At 38.9% G+C, this 24904-nt stretch overlaps 1 protein-coding gene across 1 annotated transcript in view; it reads right to left on the bottom strand.

The window, feature by feature from the left end:
- Nucleotides 1-20138: 20138 nt before the first annotated feature.
- The window catches only part of LOC129857348 (protocadherin-15-like), a 311697-nt gene continuing 306931 nt past the window's right edge, over nucleotides 20139-24904 (bottom strand). Inside the window, exons 35-38 of the mRNA XM_055925513.1 lie at nucleotides 23973-24011; nucleotides 23749-23822; nucleotides 22010-22118; nucleotides 20139-21280 (exon numbers count right to left, since the gene is read on the bottom strand). Of these exons, the coding sequence (XP_055781488.1) occupies nucleotides 20822-21280; nucleotides 22010-22118; nucleotides 23749-23822; nucleotides 23973-24011 (681 nt within the window). The 3' untranslated portion in view covers nucleotides 20139-20821. The remainder of the gene's footprint in view (nucleotides 21281-22009; nucleotides 22119-23748; nucleotides 23823-23972; nucleotides 24012-24904) is intronic.

Below are 24904 nucleotides of genomic sequence, written 5' to 3'. Positions count from 1 at the left end.
CTAAAGAAGGCCAGTTTTATTGCCTCTTTAAATCAGCACAACAGTTTTCAGCTGTGCTAACATAATAACATAATTGCGAAAGGGTTTTCTAATGGTCAATTAGATTTTAAAATGATAAACTTGGATTGGCTAACACAACGTGCCATTGGAACACAGGAGTAATGGTTGCTGATAATGGGCCTCTGTACGCCTATGTAGATATTACATAAAAAATCTGCCGTTTCCAGCTAGAAAAGTCATTTACAACATTAACAATGTCTACATTGTATTTCTGATCAATTTTATGTTATTTTAATGGACAAAACATTTGCTTTTCTTTCAAAAACAAGGACATTTCTAAGTGACCCCAAACTTTTGAACGGTAGTGTATGTTCTGTGTTGGACTGTGATGTTATGCCTTTCATGGACTCCTGGTACAGTATCTCTGCACCCTAACACAAAGCCACAACTGTTGCTTGTATAAAATAACAATGTGATTGTATTATCACCTACCACTATATAAGGGACATGTAACCATTCACTCTTTCAGTTCTTCCCTGTAAAATCAGATATAGATTTGCCCTGCAGCTGCTGGTATTAAATATGTTTAAACATTGATTCAGGGGATCTAAGGAAATTGATCCAAGGTTAACATTGATCAATGGGAGTAAAACCTAAGGAATCTGGTTTAGAGAACCGAATGAAACTGGTTCAGGGGATCTAAGGAAATTGATCCAAGGGGTAAATCTAGGATTTAAGTTCAATAATATTTATGATATGCAGTATATACATTTATTTTTTTTATTTTTTTTATTTCACCTTTATTTAACCAGGTAGGCTAGTTGAGAACAAGTTCTCACTTGCAACTGCGACCTGGCCAAGATAAAGCATAGCAGTGCGAACAGACAACAACACAGAGTTACACATGGAGTAAACAATAAACAAGTCAATAACATGGTAGAAAAAAAGAGAATCTATATACAATGTGTGCAAAAGGCATGAGGTAGGCAATAAATCGAATAATTACATAATTACAATTTAGCAGACATGAGAGAAAGTGATAGACCAGTGGTCCGGTTGACTTGTGTTGGTTGAGAGACTTAGTGAGATAAAGAAAGATTGAATTGTATGTGTCTATAAGAGGTTATTAGAGATTTGGTGTACTAATACGGTTTAAGAAGACATTTAGAAAGCATTGCTGCTAAACCCCTCTAAGTGCACCACTGAAGGTGCTGATCCAGCGGGGAAAATATAACTTGCGCACCCACACGTAGATGTACAGTAAGTGGTATGAAAGGGATTCTGAGAAGTGTTCAGAATGGTCCCTTTATGGATAATTTGATAAAGATAAGGTCAAAGCATTGCATGAGTGTCTATTGGGTCAGGGAAATAAAGTCACAAACTAAGATTGGCGTATCTTCTGTACTTTTAAAACCGCTTACGGTGACGAATATCATTGCCACGTTAATCAGAGCCTTCGTGAAGAGTCAAACCAGGCTAGGAAAAAGCTGCAAGGCACAAATAAACCGACCCCTGCCTCAGCTCCCCCTACGCAGCCTCAACCCCCACCACCAGTGGTTTTGTATCCTACACTGGAACACCTAAAATTGCTATGTCCCCCCCAATTTTCCTCCACCTCCTCCTCCAGCTCATGGAGAGGAGGATGATGATTTTGCATGTTTGGGTGCCACTGTTTGTTCCCAGAAATATGCATTGAAGGAATGTATTCGAAAGCAGCAGCAGCAATTGAAAATTCTCCAACAACAGCGGGAACTGAGGGAGGAAGACGTAAGATGGGCATAAGAAGCCACAGCAAAAGAAACTGACAGAAGGTTGAAAAGGGAGACGGATAATCAGAGTAGAATAATCGAAGTTCAAACACAGGGAGAGGAGAACGATGCCTCAGGGTTTTCATTCCACTCCTCCCCAAAGGGAGTTTTTAGCACAGGACACAACACTCTGTTCCACACCAAACCAACTAACCAGTTTAAAACTGAGGATAAGTGTGCTCAATCAGATGCTGACGGGTTGGATGAAATTGTTGATAGACTGTTGCACATACCTTTTTCGCCTGGAGAACTGTTGCAAATGAAAGATAAAATGCCATGAATGACAGATGGTGTGAATAAATGTTTAGAATGGCTTTAACCCATTGTAGACTGTTATTCCAGCACCACTGGAGATGTTGTACCATTTCCTTCAGAACTGCTTAGGATGTAGTTGCTGGAGCCAATTGGCTAGGGATGCTGATTTGGAGACTTCACAACATTTACCAGATAAAATAGAAGCACTAAAAGTACTAGTGTTACACCGCTACACTACTCGGGTCAATTGGACCAAAATTACACTCTATTAACCTCACTATTGTAGGGGGCACTATTTTCACATCCGGATGAAAAGCGTGCCCAAAGTAACCTGTCGGTTACTCAGGCCCAGAAGCTAGGATATGCCTATAATTGGTATATGGATAGAAAACACGCTAAAGTTTCCAAAACTGTTAAAATAATGTATGTGAGTATAACAGAACTGATATGGCAGGCGAAAACCTGAGAAAAATCCATCCAGGAAGTGGGATTTTTTTATGTTTGTAGTTTTCCATTGACTGCCTTTACTGTATCCAATGATTTAGGACTCAGATTGCACTTCCTATGGCTTCCACAACAGTGTTTAAAAATGAGAGAGTAAGACCACTCTGAGTAAGCGGATAGTGGAAAGTCCCCAGACCTGTTTGCTGCGCGCGACTGAGAGCCCACCTTTCTTGTTTTTCTTTTATATTGACAAAGCTGATTATTATGACTAAAAACAACCTGAGGATTGATTATAAACATCGTTGTCGACTTGATGACAACTGATGATGACTGCTAGCTAAGACTTTGAAAGTAAGATCTTGACATGATCAGTCCAATCGAAGCTACTGTAGATATAACGTGATTTGATGTCATTCTATCTGTGGCCAATAACCTTGAGCCTTCTTGGATGGGCACTGCTAATATAACTCTATGGCAGAAACCAAGGGTCCAACATTTTCGAGCTCTAACCTTAGAATTGTGGATGACGTACTGTCCTATGATTGACAGAAAACTGAGCCAATCAGGCGCAACGCTCTGTATTTTCTGCTGGCTAGCCCCACCACCAGAGAAATCACTCAGCTAGGCTGAAACACCTGCATTTTGGAGCTGCCTTACCCAAGGAATCCAAGAAAGCAAAAAAGAAACCATGTTTGTATGCGGCTTTATTAACTCAGTTACACTTTCTGTATATATTGTTTGCAAACTGATATGTGTCACGTATTAATGCCAATCTAACAAGCAAAACAAAAAGTCCCCTAAAAAAATTTTTATTTTTAATTTATTTTTCACCCAAAAGTGTGGGGCTCTGCCCCACCTGCCCTGAATGACAGGTTGCCACTGGACCCATCTATGAAAAGCTGAGTCTCCCACAAACATGCACATGTTTTGCTCAATGATGCTCACAAGACACACAAGAGTCGTTAGAAGGTAAGAGGTTCTTCTAGCACACATTGTCTATAATATTGTAATAAGCTCATATAGTTGCTTTCACAAACTCCAAACTCACAGTTGTCACTGACTAGGTGGATATTACTTTCCCACTGAGCAAACCATGTCCGTACTTACAGCATTCTTAAATTAACTTTTAGCAGGTCTTTGCTTGGCGGACCTTATTTGTTAAATGACATTTGTCAATAAAACTCAGGAATGCAACTTTATATCTCAAATTGTGTGTTAAACTTGTAGTACTGGTTGTGCTGAAAAGAAAAAAGGTAAAACACTTCAATGTAAGGCAAAATATGAGGGCAGAGCAAACAGATGAATGAAAGTAGGGAGTTTCAATTTTTTAACTATGGGAGCCCTGGGACCAATGGAGTTAAACCATCATTTGGGCTTGAGTACATTTCCAAAATAACAATGTGAAGCATAGAAATGATAAAGTACTCAACATGTACAATTTATAGTTACCAAAACCAAAACTAAAACTAGTTTTAAATTGCCTTGAAAATGGCATTAAATGAAATGGTGCACAGAAGCTGTTATATTTCACTGTCTATTTTACTGTCGTTTTTATTTCTTTACTTACCTATTGTTCACCTAATACCTTTTTTTGCACTGTTGGTTAGTGCCTGTAAGTAATTATTTCACTGTAAGGTCTACACCAAATAAACTTTGATTTGATTTGAAATACACACAGCTGACGATGGAGCTGGTGAGGCGTAAAAACAAAAGTATTTGCGACATCCTAATATCATGAAATTACTCACAAACAAGTCCCTAGATTGCTCATACCGCGGTTAAGGATATTCCTATTTTGGAAGGACATAGTCCTAAATAGCAAATTGCATCTACTCATCTACCTAAATTGCATCTACTCAGCCTAAGCACCTCAATCTCACTAAATAGCTCAGATCTGTTGAATGTGAGAAGAAGAGAATCAGATTCCTACTTGAAACAGGACAAAGTAATCAACAACCACTGTAGCACATCGCAGAGGAAAAAGAACATTGTGAACATTTTAATCTCAACCATTAAAAGGAAGAGAAACAACAGTGGCCAGAGTCTTAAGTAAACAAACGTTGAATAAATTCCACATTCTAGGCAGTTAAAACAACCAACACAATAGGGCAGCTATAAACACTCACATGACGCAATCGGGAAAAGCTGTTGTCATTACTCAATTAAGGCAAATTTCACAGCCAAAACTTTTATTTGACTGATTATAGTGGACAAGGCCCTGGCATTATAAAACCAAATAGTACTCAGCACTGATTCTAGAGGGCGGAAGTTTGAAGTTTCTACTGGTTATCTACTCATATCTTTGCCTTCTAATAAGAGACTGATTCAGCCTTTAGATGTCTTGAGGCCAGTTTGTGGACTGTCTGACCAATCAGAATTGTATGAATCATATGCAGGGACAAGGAAGAAACCAGTCACCACATAACACATATTCTTCCTGTCCCTCTTTGCTCCTCTTCTGAGGAACCCAACCTCACTGTAGGTTGAAAACCTGATAATAACTACAACAATTCCAATGCTAATGGAACATTTGTTTTCCATGGACAAACTAGACAAACTAAACATTACAGTATGTTTCATTCAAGTTGAACCAAATGTTTTTCACAAGGCAACAGTGCACTTGTACTAAACAGCAGCCATTTTTCTCTTAGACATTTCTGTTCCAGTATAGTGAGAAAATAAATAAATTATCGACCACAGTCTTCAACAATCTATGCTTAAAGAGCCACTGAACATGCCTATTGGCACGTGTGTTTTTCTGTTTCTCATTAGAAAAACAAGATTTCAGTCTTCAAGGTGTGTGTCCTGACCAATTCCTGATTTGGTTAATGAAGTTTGTCCCCCATGAGACTCTGAAGACGCAGAAGCCTATTTCACTCTCTCAAAATCCCCAGAATGAATCTAAGATAACTCAAGAAATCGAGAGAGCAATTACCACGGCTGTTTGCCAAATGTTAGTGGACAAATGGACATCGTCAAAATCAAACCCCAACCTTCATTTACCCGTTGTGGCGCACAGATGTTCCAAACTCCATTTATGACCAATATTATCCTAAATACACTTTGTAGTCAATTTTGACACTAGAATAAATGTTTCTGACTCGTATTGATGCCACATAGGTAATTTTCAAAGGGATTTGTTGCATTTTAAAAGGCAGTCGCTCTTTAAGCTGTCTGTCTTTTGCCACAAACAACTGGATATGTCTACCACAGGAGGTTGGCGGCTCCTTCATTTGGGAGGACGGGCTCATGGTAATGGCTGGAGCGGAATTGGTGGAATGGCATCAAATACATCAAACACGCAGTTCCATTTGCTCCGTTCCAGCTATTACTAGGAACCGTCCTCCCCTCAGCAGCCTCCACTGATGTCTACTATGCAAAAACATCTGACTCAGGGGCCTATGACTGCGTTCTTTAAGCAGGAAAGGAACCCTAGCACTTTGATATACTGAACACCTTACTAATTACAGCATTTCAGCTAATTATACTGCTCAGATAATCCACATGTAGTGGCAGAACAACAGCAGTAGCTGATATTTATCGAGGGGTCTGCACTGCAGTCATAACTGTCTAACAAGGGTATCATATGCTACTGATAAAAGGACCTAGATATGAAATAAGTACCTCTTAAACACATTACAGCAATATCCAAATCATGCCAGTTATATATAGTCTCCCCAGAGTTTCTTCCATTTTCTGTATTTCTGTATTCTAGTTATTTTCTGGTGCAGGGCAAGCTGAGATGATGTGTGTCTTTTTTAAAATCATATTTTCCTACAAGACAAAAATAAACGAGTAAGTTCAGCTATATTTACATGTTCAAGAAGAAATATACTTGAAGTAAACAACTTTTGCCATCTTTACAAACATGGAACAAAACCAGCTCACATCGTGAACATTCCCTGGAACGTGATGTTTCCCAATACTGAGCCACATCCAGAAAACATCACATATTCAGAGACCAGAACTACATGAAGAATATGAACTAAATGAGGAATATTACAGCACACTAACCTACGTGAATGTATGTGAATGAAAACAATCACAACAGTTAAATACTGTGACCTACCCTCCAACCCACTTAGGCAAAAATATACTTTGATGCATCTACCATTTGGTCAATTACATTGCTCATCCATTTCAGTTCCTTTTGAATTGTTGACAGAAGTATGTTGATACTTCAATGTTTGATCATCACTGTAACTCATGTCTCCGCTTGGTAATGAAAAGTAGCCCTTCACATCAACAGTACAGACACTATACAGTGTATTGTTATTGCTCAGCATTGCATCCAGTAATTCAGAAGCAGCAACCCTAGACTATCCAAAAAGGTTACATTTCTTTTATTTATTATTTCACCTTTATTTATCCAGGTTTGGCTAGTTGAGAACAAGGTCTCATTTACAACTGCGACCTAGGCAAGATAAAGCAAAGCAGTGCGACACGAACAGCAACACAGAGTTACACATGGAATAAACAAACATACAGTCAATAACACAATATAGATAAAGTCTATATACAGTGTGTGCAAATGAGGTAAGATAAGTGAGGTAGGCAATAAATATTCCATAGTGGTGAAATAATTACCACGCCCACCTACTAACTACATTGGCAGCATTTACTAAAGTGAATCAATATATCTATTATGAAGTGTTCATGAGGTGTCCAAAAAAAGCTAAATAGGTAAATAGTAACATGTTAGAAAAAGTTTTGTTTTGTGTAGACATGGTCCAAGTTATTTATCTTGGTAGTATAGTGTAATTTCATGGTTCGTTGGGCCAACAGCAGTCTCTAATAAAGCTTGAGGCGACATCTTGTGGCTTCTTGTGAGCATGTTCTTGCGAGGACTCAGTTATGCCCTAACATGTAGCAGGGGTGTCAAACTCATTCCACGGAGGGCCTAGTGTCTGCAGGTTTTTGGTTTTTCCTTTCAATAAAGCCCTAGACAACCAGGTGTGGGGAGTTCCTAACTAATTAGTGATGTTAATTCATCAATCAAGTACAAGGGAGGAGCGAAAACCCGCAGACACTCGGCCCTCCGTGGAATGAGTTTGACACCTGTGATGTAAGGCATAAAACATAACATTTATCCAGCAGACTAACACGTCAATTTTAATGTGGTTATAAACTTAAGGATGTAAAGGTAAGTGAATCATTTGTGATTAACAACAATTAATTTTAAAAAAATAAGACAAACAGAACCATAATGGTACTTATAGTGCTCTTGACAACAGCTCTTGCCCAATGGAGGCAGTCATAACATTATAACTGTGAGAATGACACTCACTGTAATAAAAATGATTTGGGTGACTGGAACTAGATGTTTTCAGCTGCCGTAACAGGACGTTATAAAAAAATAAAAAAAATCTTGATGAGCAAATGCCATTCATTATTCTGAATCATGGGTTTTGAGAAGAGGTTTAATGTCTCAATCTTCATAATGTTACACTTCCGTTCTCTTTCCACATTGCCCTATCTCTTCATATTCTGGAATTCCAATTGTCCAAAGATAAATGGGCAGATGAGTGATAGGTAGAAAGTCAAGCTTATGAAAGATCGAGGTTCATTTCTGTATGATCTGACTTTGGAATTGTGTGTTTTTACCGTCGTCTTGGTTTTGTATTACCACAATGTTTCTCGTTAAGCTTTTTGCTCCCGACGTTTTTATCAGCTCCACCACGCACCTGTCTGGTAAGGTTGAACGCCTCCTCCGATCTGCCTCCCGACAAAAGTCGGTGTGACACCTTCTCCCGTTGCCTGCTGCACTGCTTCTCGTCTGCCCTTACAAACATTTTCATTCATACTTTCATTCATACCATGTTACTACAATGGTACTTTTACTTATACCATGTTATAGTCTATGTCATGGAAATGTACCATGGTTTTAGCCCTGAAGTATGACGGTACTAACATGGTACTTCCATTGTACCTAAATATTACCATGGTATGGCTTCATTTATACCATGGTATAGATCTGAATCATGGAAGTTTACCATGGTTTTAGCTTCAAAGTATGATGGTACTGCCATTCACCTAAATAATACCATGGTATTGACTCTTTTTTTACCATTGATGTGGATCATGGAAATTCCATGGTTTTAACCTGCACTATACATTCTACAATGGCAACGCACAATTATGATAAAGGATACCAAAAATGAACATATGTTACCATCTTTATTAATTGTGCATTATCATAGTACAATGGCAGTATAATGCAATAAATAAATTAACCCCCCGAGGTCAAAAGAGGTTGGTTGGTATCATATTGATGAATTTATATACCAGTATGGACAAGTTTCTGATAAAGTCAGAGGCAGGCTACTCTTGTTGGTCCTAGTTTGTCTGTAACATCAAAGAAAAGGGATATAGTTGCTATGAAAAAGGGGAAATACTTTCTATATTTAATAGTACAGTTTTTTAAAATCGTGTTTGGGTTCCCTGTGTTGGCAGCAACCTGAAATGTGGGACAATATGAGATATAATGTAGCCTAATCTTTGGCATTTTGTAATAATTTACAGTATTTATAGTCAAGGGGTGTTGCGCTTGTTTCTACCCGCAGAGGGAGCAGCTCGCTCTAGTGGTTGATTTACGCTCTCTCAACCCTACTCTACAGTGGCTCTCGCGCTAGCCTGCCTAGTTAGTAAGTCAGTTGAATGAGAAAGTCAAGCCAACTGAAAACTGAAGAGAGAAGCACCAGATAAACAAAATATTTTAAACATTATCATCACGGTGAGCACTCATAAAGCATAGGATATGAAACACCATGAAACAATTATATAATTGTTATTTTTTGATTATGTTTTAATTCATAAAAGTCCACTAGCATAGAAGGCTAAAGTTAGCTCAGCTAAAGTTAGCTCCAGTCAAGCTAGCCTGTTGTAGTGTGTAAACAAAGGGAAACATTGTAACTTGCTGTTTTTAGGGATATGTTGAGAATTTGATTTTACATGATGAAAATGTATCTATGAGATAAGATGATTTACCTTTTACAAACTATTTGTTTTAGTACATTCGCAGTTTAGGATTTTTTTGTAAATTCGCTCTGGCTATCTACTCAGATTTCAGAGCACTCTCGTTTGAGTGTGACAGAGCACAGAATAACTGATGAATTTACGAACACTCAATACCCATTGAATATGGGCGGTGTCAGTAAACGTCGGCAAAAAAACGTAATTTAATTGTTGCCAGCAGCATCAACAGTAACCAACGGTTACAGTCACCAACGGTCTTGGTCGAAAGGTTGCAAGTTCAAATCCCCGAGTTGACAAGGTACAAATCTGTCGTTCTACCCCTGAACAGGCAGTTCACACTGTTCCTAGGCCATCATTGAAAATCATAATTTGTTCTTAACTGACTTGCCTAGTTAAATAAAAAAATATGAATAGCCTAACCAGCTCTGCTAGTGTGAGTAAAATTGTAATTTGTGTCTGGAAGTAGCTAGCCAACATTTGTTTGACTGCTCTGAATTAATGAACAGACAATCTGGCAACACTCTGAATTTAGAACACCCAGTGCGCACTGGCACTCCAGATTTAGTTTACTAACACATCCTTAGAATTGTATAAGAGTAGCCAAGTCAGTTGGATGAGAGAGAGCCAACTGAAAACTGTGTTGAACAGAGATGCACCAGATAAATTAACTATTTTCAAGCTTCCAGACTCCCTTCATTCTTCTCACCATACTCTATCCAGGTTCCAGGCTTTAACCTGTTGAGGCTGGGGGCGCTGTTGTCACTATTTATGGTAATCTTGTAATTTTTGAAACGGCTTCCTACAAAACTCTTGATCGTACAATATGCATATTATTATTATTATTGGTTAGAAAACAGTCTATAGTTTCTATAGGAGTTGAAATTTTGTCTCTAAGTGGAACAGAACCCATTCTACAGCAATTTCCCTGACATGGAGTAAGATTTCAGAAATTTTGGCCCCTGATCTGGAGTCAGTTAAAAGGCCACTGTTATTGCTATGAGTATACGGACACTGCTTACGTCTTCCCCTGGATGCCTTTACGTGATGACGATTTGAATGGGGTCGATTGCGCGTTCACAGGCACTATAAATTAAAAAACCCTGTAGCTAGTCACTCTTTTGGAGCTGCGTTATGCGCGTGGAGGACACCGACCCGCACCTGTTCCAAGCATTAGTGTTGGGAGTAATCTTTCTCCGGTCATGTTAAGACTCGTTATAGGAGTTAAAAACATAATAAGGTAGTTAATTTAAAGCGTTTTATAGCAATTTATATCCGTTTAGTGCGATTTCGGGTCATTTTTTTCTGAAACGCTGTGAATCGCCGGGCACGCTTCCAGTTCATGCTGAACGCAGTTGGCATTTCCACATGGCAAGAGGACAGCTTTCCACCAAAAGACGATTAGACCCAAGAAAGGATCCTTTGCCCAAGATACTGATGGAAGAACAGCTCAAAGTAGGACATTTTTATTATGATAAATCGTGTTTCTGTCGAAAAATGTTAGTGGCTTAGGACGCCATGTTTTTTGACGTAGCTTCGCTTGGCGCAAACTGTATCTAAAAGTAAGGATAATTTAAAAAATGTAATTCCGCGATTGTATTAAGAATTAAATTGTCTATCAATCGCTGTCCACCCTATATTTTTTAGTCATGTTTATGAGTATTTATGTATAAGAGTAGATCACTGTCTAATATGGCGCACGGACATTTTCTCACCAGCTGGGCTACTTTCCCCATTGTCTAACCATGATTTTGGTGGCTAAATATGCACATTTTCGAACAAACTGTATATGCATGTTGTAATGTGATGTTACAGGGGTGTCATCTGAAGAATTCTGAGAAGGTTAGTGAAAAAAATAATATATTTTGGCGATGTTGACGTTATCGCTCACTTTGGCTAGAATTAATGCTGGGGTAATGTTTGCACCTGTGCTATGCTAATATAACGATTTATTGTGTTTTCGCTGTAAGACACTTAGAAAATCTGAAATATTGTCTGTATTCACAGGATCTGTGTCTTTCGATTAGTGTATGCTGTGTATTTTTACGAAATGTTTGATGATTAGTAAGTAGGTAAACACGTTGCTCTATGTAGTTATTCTAGTCCATTTGTGACGGTGGGTGCAATTGTAACCTATGCCATCTACCTGAAATATGCACATTTTTCTAACAAAACCTATCCCATACCATAAATATGTTATCAGACTGTCATCTGATGAGTTTTTTTCTTGGTTAGGGGCTATAAATATCTTAGTTTAGCCGAATTGGTGATAGCTACTGGTGTTGGTGGACAAATAAAAGATGTCTCTAAGTGGATTATGCTAATGTGTTTTTAGGTAATAGATGTACATCTTTACATATTGTGTCTTCCCCGTAAAACATTTTAAAAATCGGACATGTTGGCTGGATTCACAAGATCTGTGTCTTTCATTAGCTGTATTGGACTTTAATGTGTGAAAGTTAAATATTTTAAAAAATATATTTTTTTTTTGAATTTCGCGGCAATGCCTTTTCATAGGGGGGGGGGGGGGGGGGGGGGGGGGGGGGGGGGGGGAGTGCCGCTGGCGGCACCCTCATCCTAGACAGGTTAACCTGTTTGGGCTGCAGGGGCAGCATTGAGTAGCCGGATAAAAGGTGCCTATTTCAAACGGCCTCGTACTCAATTCATGCTCGTACAATATGCATATTATTATTACTATTGGATAGAACCGTTTGAATTATATCTGTGAGTAAAACAGAACTCATTTTGCACCAAACTTCCTGACAGGAAGTGGAAAATTTGAAATCGATGCTCTGTTCTAGGGCCTGCCTATAAAGGTCCTTGATGTATATCAGTATACATGCACTTCATACGTCTTCCACTAGATGTCGACAGGCAGTGAGAGAAGAAATTGAGTGTATAACTTGATCTGGAGTCGAATAAATGCTCTTTGTATGACGTGTCACCAGTTTCCTGTTTTCTGGAGAGCGCGTGAAGGGACCTGGTATTGTCTTCTGTAAAGCTGTCATATAGACGACTAATATCTCCGGCTTTGATTTTATTTGATACATGTGACAATATCTTCGTAAAGTATGTTTTTTCAATATAGTTTTATTAGATTATTGAATTTTTTCGGGACGTTAGGCGTGTTGCATTGTGTGCCTTTGTTCAGGAAGGAGAGCTTCGAGAAACTTTGCTAGCTTTCCGTGCTAATTGACTGGAGAAGAGGACATTCTAAATCCAAACAACGATTGTTCCCGACAAAGGACCCCTTGTACAACATTCTGATGAAAGATCATCAAAAGTAGGACCCATTTTATGATGTTATTTCATATATCTTTCGTACATGTGAACTAGTCATTTGCGGCCAGGTTTTGGGCACACTCTCACCATAACGTAAACTGCATATCGTAATGAAGTTATTTTTAGAATTCTAACACGGCGATTGCATTAAGAACTAGTGTATCTATCATTTCCTATACAACATGTATTTTTTAGTAACGTTTATGTATAGTTTTTTGGTCAGAATAGTTGAGTGCCATAAAAATATCCGCACATTCTGGGAAAAAGATGCTACGTTAGCACAATGTATAACCACTGATTTCAGCTCTAATATGCACATTTTCGAACAAAACATAAGTGTATGTACAACCTGATGTTATAGGACTGTCATCTGATGAAGCTTATCAAGGTTAGTCAAAAATTATATATCTTTTGCTGGTTTATTCGCTTTCGCTAACGTGCCTATTGCTATCGCTAACGTGCCTTGATGAATGAATGCGGTAGTGTGGTAGGCTATTGTAGTAAGCTAATATAATGCTATATTGTGTTTTCGCTGTAAAACACTTTAAAAAATCTGAAATATTGGCTGGATTCACAAGATGTTTGTCTTTAATTTGCTATACCATCGATTTTTCAGAAATGTTTTATGATGAGTATTTAGGTATTTGACGTTGGTGTCTGTAATTACTCTGGCTGCTTCGGTCCTATTTGTGATGGTAGCTGTGACGGTAGCTGCAATGTAAAACTGATTTATACCTCAAATATGCACATTTTTCGAACAAAACATAGATTTATTGTATAAAATGTTATAAGACTGTCATCTGATGAAGTTGTTTCTTGGTTAGTTTGGTTGGTTCTTGGTTAGTTAGTTTGGCTTTGTGCATGCTACCTGTGCTGTGAAAAATGTCTGTCCTTTTTTGAATTTGGTGGTGAGCTAACATAAATATATGTGGTGTTTTTGCTGTAAAACATTTTAAAAATCGGACATGTTGGCTGGATTCACAAGATGTTTATTCATATGCTGTATTGGACTTGTTAATGTGTGAAAGTTAAATATTTCTAAAAAATATATTTTGAATTTCGCGCCCTGCACTTGAAGTGGCTGTTGTCATTTTGTGCCCGGCTTCGGGCTTGCAGCCCAAATAAGTTAAAGATGTTATTTTGATGAATGTATTAATACTATTTCATCCTTACACAAGATATAGTCCCAAGACAAATGTGGGTTGCTACCCAAGCAGGCTGGTGATTCATTCTATCAGTACGTTTGCCAGACACGACCCAATCATTTGCTATTTTCGTTCTGGATCTATGGACGTGACCCAGTCGTTCGTTCTAAATGTTCCATAGCCATACTGGCTGGCAACGTTCTATCCCTTGCTTGCTAGCTAGCCAAATATGGCTTACTTACAGTCACGTCAAACAGTGCAACCAGAATAACGGCAACATAACTGCATTTGCCTATGTTTAAGCTGTTTTCTAGTGACATTTATTTGGATACATCCATACCAATGAGCTAATGATATGTGATTTCACCTGGCATAGAAAATGTGCTCTCTCGTCAGGGCACTGTTGTTCAGAGGAGCTAGCCAAAAACACAGCTGACATAATCACTTCAAACTGAACCAGGAAAGACCGGTTTCTGTTGAAATTTCTTAGTATATATCCATAAAAATAATGCCAGCTGATTCATGATATCGACTGGCTGAGAAAATCAGCCTGCCTGTCTGTCTCATCATGACTCCAGACATGTTCAATACTATGGAACAGCTGGAGATCGACTTTCAAAATTTGAAACAATGTTGCAAATATCAGAGAGACAGACAGCAAGGTTTATACAGATCTCTGTTGTTGAAATCAAATGCCAGTCTGAAAAAATAGGAGATAATGTCTAAATGTTTTTTATAGTAAAGATCAAGTTTAGAAATTGCCTGGCTGGGCTGATAAGACAGTGGATTGCGCAGTGAGATGGAACAGAGTAAATAGGCATTTCAAAGTCATTGCTTTAGCCGGTGGTAACTCGTGGAATAGACACCGGCGAGAATGCGGTTTTAACCAATCAGCATCCAGGATTAGACCCAGCCATTATACAGTTGAAGTCGGAAGTTTACATACACCTTAGCCAAATACATTTAAACTCAGTTTTTCACAATTCCTGATAGTTAATTCTAGCAACAATTCCCTGTCTTAGGTCATTTAGGATCACCACTTTTATTTTAAGAATGTGAAATGTCAGAATAATAGTAGAGAGAATGATTTATTTCAGCTTTTATTTCTTTCATCACATTCCCAGTGGGTCGGAAGTTTACATACACTCAATTAGTATTTGGTAGCATTGCATTTAAATTGTTTAACTTGGGTCAAACGTTTTCGGGTAGTCTTCCACAAGCTTCCCACAATGAGTTGGGTGAATTTTGGCCCATTCCTCCTGACAGAGCTGGTGTAACTGAGTCAGGTTTGTAGGCCTCCTTGCTCGCACACGCTTTTTCAGTTCTGCCCACACATTTTTTATAGGCACGAGGTCAGGGCTTTGTGATGGCCACTCCAATACATTGACTTTGTTGTCCTGAAGCCATATTGCCACAGCTTTGGAAGTATGCTTGGGGTCATTGTCCATTTGGAAGACCCATTTGCAACCAAGCTTTAACTTCCTGACTGATGTCTCGAGATGTTGCTTCAATATATCGACATAATTGTCCTTCCTCGTGATGCCATCTATTTTGTGAAGTGCACCAGTCCCTCCTGCAGCAAAGGACCCCCACAACAAGATGCTGTGACGCCTGTGCTTCACGGTTGGGATGGTGTTCTTCGGCTTGCAAGCCTCCACCTTTTTCCTCCAAATATAATGATGGTCATTATGGCCAAACATCTCAATTTTTTTGTCATGAGACCAGAGGACATTTCTCCAAAAAGTACGATCTTCGTCCCCATGTGCAGTTGCAAACCGTAGTCTGGCGTTTTATGGCGGTTTTGGAGCAGTGGCTTCTTCCTTGCTGAGCGGCCTTTCAGGTTATGTTGATATAGGACTCATTTTACTGTGGATATAGATATTTTTGTGCCCGTTTCCTCCAGCATCTTCACAAGGTCCTTTGCTGTTGTTCTGGAATTGCATCAAAGTACATTCATTTCTAGGAGACAGAACGTGTCTCCTTCCTGAGCGGGATGACGGCTGTGTGGTCCCATGGTGTTTATACTTGCGTACTATTGTTTGTACAGATGAACATGGTACCGTCAGGCTTTTGGAAATTTTTCCCAAGGATGAACCAGACTTGTGGAGGTCTACAATTTTTTTCTGAGGTCTTGGCTGATTTCTTTTGATTTTCCCATGATCTCAAGTAAAGAGGCACTGAGTTTGAAGGTAGGCCTTGAAATGCATCCACAGGTACACCTCCAAGTGACTCAAATGATGTCAATTAGCCTATCAGAAGCTTCTAAAGCCATGATATAATTTTCCAAGCTGTTTAAAGGCTCAGTCAACTTAGTGTATGTAAACTTCTGACTCACTGGAATAGTGATATAGTGAATTATTTGTGAAATAATCTGTCTGTAAACAATTTTGGGAAAAATTACTTGTGTCATGCACAAAGTAGATGTCCTAACCAACTTGCCAAAACTATAGTTTGTTAACAAGAAATTTGTGGAGTGGTTAAAAAATAAGTTTTGATGACTCCAACCTAAGTGTATGTAAACTTCCGACTTCAACTGTACAGTACAATTAGTACAATCAGGAAGTTTCTGAAATACTGCCAAGTTTGAATAACTTCTTTTCACATCACCAGCTAATGCGAGAACCAAAACATTTTTTTGTCAGAGTTCAATATTGGCCCTTTGTAAACAGCGTTCTACACAATACCTGTGGCTTGACATGACTTACATGCAGATGTTGTGTTACTTCAACCTGCAGCTGTTTATCATTCATGCCAGTGCTCCAAAGTATTGCACATTAAAACTTTACCGTCGATATTAATATATTATTTGATAGTGTTTTTCCAACTGCATGGTCCTGAAGTATTAACCTCTAACGAGCATCTACCCCGGATACGGGAGCCCCCCCCCCCCCCCCCCCCCCACACTGATTAGCATCGCTAGCATAGCGTCACAATTAAATAGTAGCATCTAAATATCATTAAATCACAAGTCCAAGACACCTAATGAAAGATACAGATCCTGTGAATAAAGCCACCATTTCAGATTTTTTAAATGTTTTACAGGGAAGACAAAATATGTAAATCTATTAGCTAACCACGTTAGCAAAAGACACCACTTTTCTAACTCCATCAGTTTCTTACTCCATCAGGTGCTATCACCAATTCGGCTAAACTAAGATATTGATAGCCACTAACCAAGAAAAAACCTAATCAGATGACAGTCTGATAAAATATTTATGGTATAGGATAGGTTTTGTTAGAAAAATGTGCATATTTCAGGTAGATATCATAGTTTACAATTGCACCCACCGTCACAAATGGACTAGAATAAATACATAGAGCAAATACATAGAGCCACTGTCACTAGCACCTCCGGTTGTAATGTTCCTGTTCCTGCCCAGGCTGTCAAACAAAATGGCGTCATAAGCGATTAACATTTCTCGACAGAAACACGATTTATCATAATAAATTGTTCCTACTTTGAGCTGTTCTTCCATCAGAATCTTGGGCAAAGAATCCTTTCTTGGGTCTAATCGTCTTTTGGTCGAAAGCTGTCCTCTTGCCATGTGGAAATGCCAACTGCGTTCGGCATGAACTGGAAACCTGCCCGGCTCTTCAAAAAGTCTCAGAAATAAATGTCCCAAAATGCGCACTAAACGGATATAAATTGCTATAAAACGGTTTAAATTAACTACCTTATGATGTTTTTAACTCCTTTAACCTGTCTAGGACTGGGGGGCCGCTGGCACCCCCCCCCACATTCCACTGAAAAGGCAGAGCACGAAATTATTATTATTTTTTTTTTTAAATATTTAACTTTCACACATTAAAGTCCAATACAGCTAATGAAAGACACAGATCGTGTGAATCCAGCCAACATGTCCGATTTTTAAAATGTTTTACAGGGAAGACACAATATGTAAAGATATAAATCTATTAGCTAAACTCATTAGCATAAGACACCATCTTTTATTTGTCCACCAACACCACCAGTAGCTATCACCAATTCGGCTAAACTAAGATATTGATAGCCACTAACCAAGAAAAAAACTCATCAGATGACAGTCTGATAACATATTTATGGTATAGGATAGGTTTTGTTAGAAAAATGTGCATATTTCAGGTAGATGTCATAGTTTACAATTGCACCCACCGTCACAAATGGACTAGAATAAATATATAGAGCAACGTGTTTACCTACTTACTAATCATCAAACATTTCGTAAAAATACACAGCATACACTAATCGAAAGACACAGATCCTGTGAATACAGACAATATTTCAGATTTTCTAAGTGTCTTACAGCGAAAACACAATAAATCGTTATATTAGCATACCACATATGCAAACGTTACCAGAGCATTGATTCTAGCCAAAGAGAGCGATAACGTAAACATCGCCAAAATATATTAATTTTTTCACTAACCTTCTCAGAATTCTTCAGATGACACTCCTGTAACATCATATTACACAATCCATATACAGTTTGTTTGAAAATGTGCATATTTAGCCACCAAAATCATGGTTAGACAATGACGAAAGTTGCCCAGCTGGTCAGACAATGTCGTGCGCCATATTAGACAGTGATCTAGCCGTATACATAAATACTCATAAACGTGACTAAAAAATATAGGGTGGACAGCGATTGATAGACAATTTAATTAATACAATCGCTGATTTACATTTTTTAAATTATCCTTACTTTTCAATACAGTTTGCGCCAAGCGAAGCTACGTCAAACAAGATGGCGTCCTAAGCGATTAACATTTCTCGACAGAAACACGATTTATCATAATAAATTGTTCCTACTTTGAGCTGTTCTTCCATCAGAATCTTGGGCAAAGAATCCTTTCTTGGTTCTAATCGTCTTTTGGTCGAAAGCTGTCCTCTTGCCATGTAGAAATGCCCATTGCGTTCGGCATGAACTGGAACCGTGCCCAGAGATTCACAGTGTCTCAGAAATAAATGTCCCAAAATCGCACTAAACGGAAATAAATTGCTATAAAACGGTTTAAATTAACTACCTTATGATGTTTTTAACTCCTATAACGAGTAGAAACATGGCCGGAGAAATATAACTGGCTTCACTAGTGCTTGGAAAAAGTGCAGGTCGGTGTCCTCCGCGCGCCTGACGCAGCAGGAAAGGAATTCCTACCTACACGTGTTTTTGTTTTATAGGGGCTGTGATTGGGCAATCGATACCATTCAAATCGTCATCAAGTAAAGGCATCCAGGGGAAGACGTAAGCAGTGTCTGTATGCTCATAGCAATAACAGTGGCCTTTAAACTGACTCCAGATCAGGGGCCAAAATGTGTGAAATCTGACTCCATGTCAGGGAAATTGCTGTAGAATGAGTTCTGTTCCACTCAGAGACAAAATTTCAACGGCTATAGAAACTAGAGACTGTTTTCTATCCAATAATAATAATAATATGCATATTGTACGATCAAGAATTTAGTAGGAAGCCGTTTCAAAAATTACACGATTTACATAAATAGTGACAACAGCACCCCCTAGCCTCAACAGGATAACGAGTAAAAACATGACCTGAGAAATATTACTGGCTCCACTAATGCTTGGAAAAAGAACGGGTCGGTGTCCACCGTGCGTCCGGCGCAGCTGGAAAGGAGTTCCTACCTACACGTGTTTTTGTTTTATAGTGGCTGTGATTGGGCAATCGATACCATTCAAAGCGTCATCACGTAAAGGCATCCAGGGGAAGACGTAAGCAGTGTCCGTATCCTTATAGCATTCACAGTGGCCTTTAAACTGACTCCAGATCAGGGGCCAAAATGTGTGAAATCTGACTCCATGTCAGGGAAATTGCTGTAGAATGAGTTCTGTTCCACTCAGAGACAAAATTCCAACGGCTATAGAAACTAGAGACTGTTTTCTATTCAATAATAGTAATAATATGTATATTGTACGATAAAGTAGGAGAGTAGGAAGCCGTTTAATCTGCAATGCAAATATGCTAATGAGTAAACAGCACCCCCTGTAGTCGCAAGAAGTTTTAAGAAAATAATTAAAACAGAAAGATTTTACATGAAGTTTTAAAGGATTGAATATATCACATTCTGTAGATACACCTCTGTTAAAAACAGCATAGTTTAAATAATGACAATATTGACTTATTTCTTTGTTGAAATATTGACAAACATATATGCATTACTTCTATGTCATAGGTTAGAAGTGTAAAATCTATCTCCATACTCTGATCGATATAAAATGACAAAAATAATTGCATTAACTCTGATAAGATTTTTTTTTTATATAACTCAAACATAAAATCATCAACCATAATATTTCATTATTTGCAAATAAAATGCCATCTTCGTAAAATACATATAATTTCTTAATTATTATAATTATATGTATCTATATTATCAAGTTTCTGGGCTCCAGGCATCATTCACATCTAAATCAAGAACATACTTATAAAACATATTATGCAACATCCAACGTGACAAAGGCCTTCAAGGTCATTTTTAGGGATAATACCAATCAACATTTGTTACTTGTCATAAATGTTTCAAGGCAAGCATTGCTTCACAGCAATTTCACTGATCTGTATAATAGCCATATCAGGGATATGTATTAGACACATGAAACATCAGCATATCAAAACTCATCAAATCAAATTCATAAGAATAGTGCAATAATGTTGTTAGTGCAATCACACTGCTAGTCTTGGACAGTGATTGCTGCTTATACAGCAGAGGCATTGGATAATATTTTGCTCCTTCTCTCAACACATTAAAAACATGGTCAACTTTGTCAACAGAAAGATAAACACTCAGCAGTCCATATGTCATAATTTAGTAATCGGTATGTGCAGGCTGTTCTATGGCCCCATGCACAGATCCTCCTCCTTTGAAAATGCATGGTTGCTGTGGGACGTCAAAGTTTCTTTCGAAACACGACTCCTGCTCATCTACACAACAGTTGCTTCTGCTGATTCTGTCATGTAGTGCCTTGGCAATGTTGGATTTGGACCCAATTGTGTCAAGGCGCGTGATGCTGAACCCCAGGGACCCGCTGGAGGACTGAGTTTAATGTCAACGGCGGAGGAAATGCCCGTAAGTGTACCGATTCCATTTCCTGTTACCGGTTCCCCCATGCTGTTTAGAGGAAGCTTCTCCTGAGTCTCAGTCAGCATTTCCAGATTTGTTAACTGTTTGCCCAGGTGGCCAGGGGAGCCCACCTTGAGGTTGTTGGGGTGCACGGGCCTCCTGGTCCGCACAATGGTCCCATTCTGAGAGAGGTAGACGTTCCCATTGATGTTAGCGTGACGGTTGACATTAGACAGGCAGTTCCTCTGGGGTTCAGGAGCGCTGTCCTCTCCCGTGGAGCGGTCCACCACCAGCTTGAGCCGCTTCATCCTCACCCCAGGCTGAGAACAAAAGATGGAGAGCCAAAGATGAGGTTAATGCACAGATAAAATAGTATTTATGTATATTAAAATATATAATGCATACAAACAGGTCATAGATAAAAGTCCTGCAATCAATGTACAAGTTATCTTAAAACTATGACAGTAACAGGATATGAAACACACAACTCTGTAAACATTATTTTACATTTGAGTCATTTAGCAAACATTCTTTTCCAGAGCGACTTAAAGGAGCCATTAGGGATAAGTGTCTTGCTCAAGGGCACATCGACTGACTTTTCACTTAGCCAGCTCGGGAGCAGTGGAAGTGCTAGTGACAGTGGCAGTGGCAGTGGTAGCATTAGTGCCATAGGAGGTGCTAGTGCTAGTGACAGTGGCTGTGGCAGTGGTAGCATTAGTGCCATAGGAGGTGCTAGTGACGGTTGTAATGTTCCTGTCACTGGTAGTTTTAGTGGCAGTGGTTTCAGCACAGGTTACTGTAGTGCTGCTTCCCAACCTGGTTCTTCCATAAAATCATCACTAAGCGCCGGATGTCCAGGCAGTGATGAGATGGGCAGTTAAGGTGAGTCAGGGTCTGGGTTGGGATGCTCATGTACAGCAGATTTTTTTTTTTCACATCAAAATCTGTCGCCAATTGGATGGAAACCTAGATATTGATATATAGTATTGATAATCAAAATCAAATTGTTGATCATATCAAATTGTTGATACATATTGTAAAATAAGTACCTCAGACCCATGGGGGCTGTAGTAGTCATCCTCCATTAACAGCTCTCCATGCTCATCGTACATGGGAGAGATCAGCTTCCTGTGATTGCCATACTGAGGAAGGTCATACCTGAGAGGAAAAACAAACGGCAAACAGGAAACAGCTTAAGGGCTGTTTCTACCATACTTCCTTTCCAACATTGCAACATATTTTTTGAGAGGTGACAGTAACTAACAACTTCTGCTCACAACGCTAGGGATGTGAGACATTTGAAGCACTAGCTCTAACAATAAAACAGTTGCATATTTTACTGGGTTACATATGTAGATGTGCATAAAACATGCTTAAATTGTCATAGTCAACAAGTTGTCAAGTTGTCATGGTTATTTTGGTCTGACTCCTGCTCTACAGCCCACATCCCTCTAAATTGTGAGATGACATGCATGAGAGAAGGGGTCAGCACTGATCTGCTACATAATTGAATCTGTACAAATACACGAGAGAGTGAAGTGATATACATTGCTGCAATATACTATTGAATCGTGATGTATGTGGAAGTAAAGGCTAAACTCTGCCCACAATACAGCTGTGAGCGATGCACAATTAAAAGGCCCATATCATAATCTCCATTAGCCCCACATTGAATCGGTAAATGAGGTGCAATGTGGGGCCGACATCAATCAGCATCATACCAACATCTGCGTCAGACCTGAAATAGCAAGCCAAAACAGATTTGTGGTCCTATCTGTAACCCACTTGTCATGGGTGCCAAAAGCCAGCTGCATTAAACCAGTGACTGTGTGGAAACTGAAGGAAGAAGGTCAATTGGAAATCTGCATTAGCAACAACTTCTGAACAGGTGAGTTCGCTGGGTCACCGCATACAGCTAATGATCGCTGGATTTAGAGTTTAAGGCAGCTATTAAATTCTTCCATGCTCTTTAAATAGAAACAGATCAAAGGCAGTCTGGGATTATTGTGATAGCAACCTCAGCAGCAGCAGCTTTAATAAGGACCGGCTGTCCCACATAGTCGACCAGTCTTCACAACACAATTACTGTCAGACGCAACAGAAGGGCTTCGTTATACAAACACACTAAGCATCCGGTGCGGGAATTAGAATTTGTATGGATGATGAGAGGGTAAGTTACAGACTCGATGAGGCCTACGTGATCATGCAATTAAAATATGTTGAGTAATCAATGAACCATTTCACTCAATTCATTACGGTTTGATTCAGGTAGGGGATTAGCTTCACCTCCAACTAGCTTAACTCCCCTGAACACGAGAGTTCAATGCACAACATTTGGTTAACATCCGTATCACTGTAGATTACGTAATTTTGCTCTAGAGTCTAGACCATTTAGGCGATTTGCAGTGTACCACGCAAGCCAAAGTACCCTCCCCTCTCTTCCCTACTGGAGGAGACCATTACCAGGCTCTCATGTGCCGTGCTCCGCTCAAGGCTGATACATAGATTACATTTGGTGGGAGTGGAAAGGGTAAACACAGGCATGATCTGCATAAATATATTACAATATATTACACTTAACCCATAACTTTGCATTTCCCCACATTACTCTCCAACCCAAAGGATCACTCAGTGTGTGTGTGTGTGTGTGTGTCGGGGGCTTGTGAAATGTAATTTTGTCTTAATGGCATAACTTTCAACTTTAAATTAACCAGTGGACATCAATTAAATTCCCTGGATCAGAGTGAGACTGATGAGAGATAGGAAAATCAGCGGAGTTTGGACTCACCCTTGGTCGTAATTATAGTAGTCATCCCTGTAGTAGTCTTGGCCTGGGTCGATGCCTGACTCCATGGACAGCTCCTGAATTTCAGAAGAAGTACATAGAGATAAAATTAGTACAGAGAAACAAAAGAGAAACCATAGAAACCCAGCACAGCACATTACAGAACAGCACATTGTGAGCATTGAATAATTATCCTTATGCATTGAGAGAAGCAGTAAGGTTTCTACCTCAGGTCTCAGCAGGGATGTCCTTAGCAGTTGCTGTTGCTGCCATAGATTAGTTGGAGAGGGAAGGATAAGGAGAAACAGAGACAGAATGTCTAATTCAAAGTTCATATACATTTTATGATATAGATACAGCAGGAGAAAGGATTGAAAGGTGTTTAATATTTTACTGCAGTAGGCTAAATCAGGGTCACACAGAGTGTTTCTCAGTAGTCTTAAACAAATATACTTTGAAACAAAAGTATAAACCTCACACACATAGTTATGAGCTTAAAAAAAGAAGACACCTTTTCCTCAGGTATAGAGTTGAAATGTGTTCAATTTTGAGTTTGCATCCCAATATTACACTCTATATACTGTATGTCACAGAAGACTGAAATATAACAAAACCGTTTGACATATATGTAGAAAAACGGCATAAAAAATATGTATATATATTTATTTTTGTATGATATTATGAAAAATATTAACAAGATTCCACCCATGAGGCCACTAGGTAATTTGACTACAGAAAAAGGCTATGGCCATAGAGAGAGGAAAGTGAATTTGGAGGAGATAACAAACAAAGGATAAACACAATATAAGGTGGAGATGAGGTAATGAAGGAGAATACAGAGAAAAGGAAAGATTGAGGCGATGAACAGATTAGACAGTCAAAATGAAAATAGACAAAAGATGTTGTTGAAAAATGATGATAGAAATGGTGAGAGAATGGATACAGTGTATTTTAGAAGAAGCCAGAAGAGAATGAGAGATAGATGACTGATAAAGCACACTCACAACTTTAGAGCTGATATCAAATATAGAAAATTAAAAGAGCATGCATGACACTTCTGATGCTAAAGTTCATGGGTTATTTACAGGGTAGGATTTGGATGACTCTGTACAAAAGTTGTCAAACATTGAGACAGTTGATCTTTGGCAAAGCTCCTAGT

The sequence above is a fragment of the Salvelinus fontinalis genome, chromosome 1, assembly GCF_029448725.1.
Source record: "Salvelinus fontinalis isolate EN_2023a chromosome 1, ASM2944872v1, whole genome shotgun sequence".
Taxonomy (NCBI): Eukaryota; Metazoa; Chordata; class Actinopteri; order Salmoniformes; family Salmonidae; genus Salvelinus; species Salvelinus fontinalis.
Note: the sequence above shows the minus strand (reverse complement) of the source record. Positions and strands in the feature narration are given on the sequence as shown.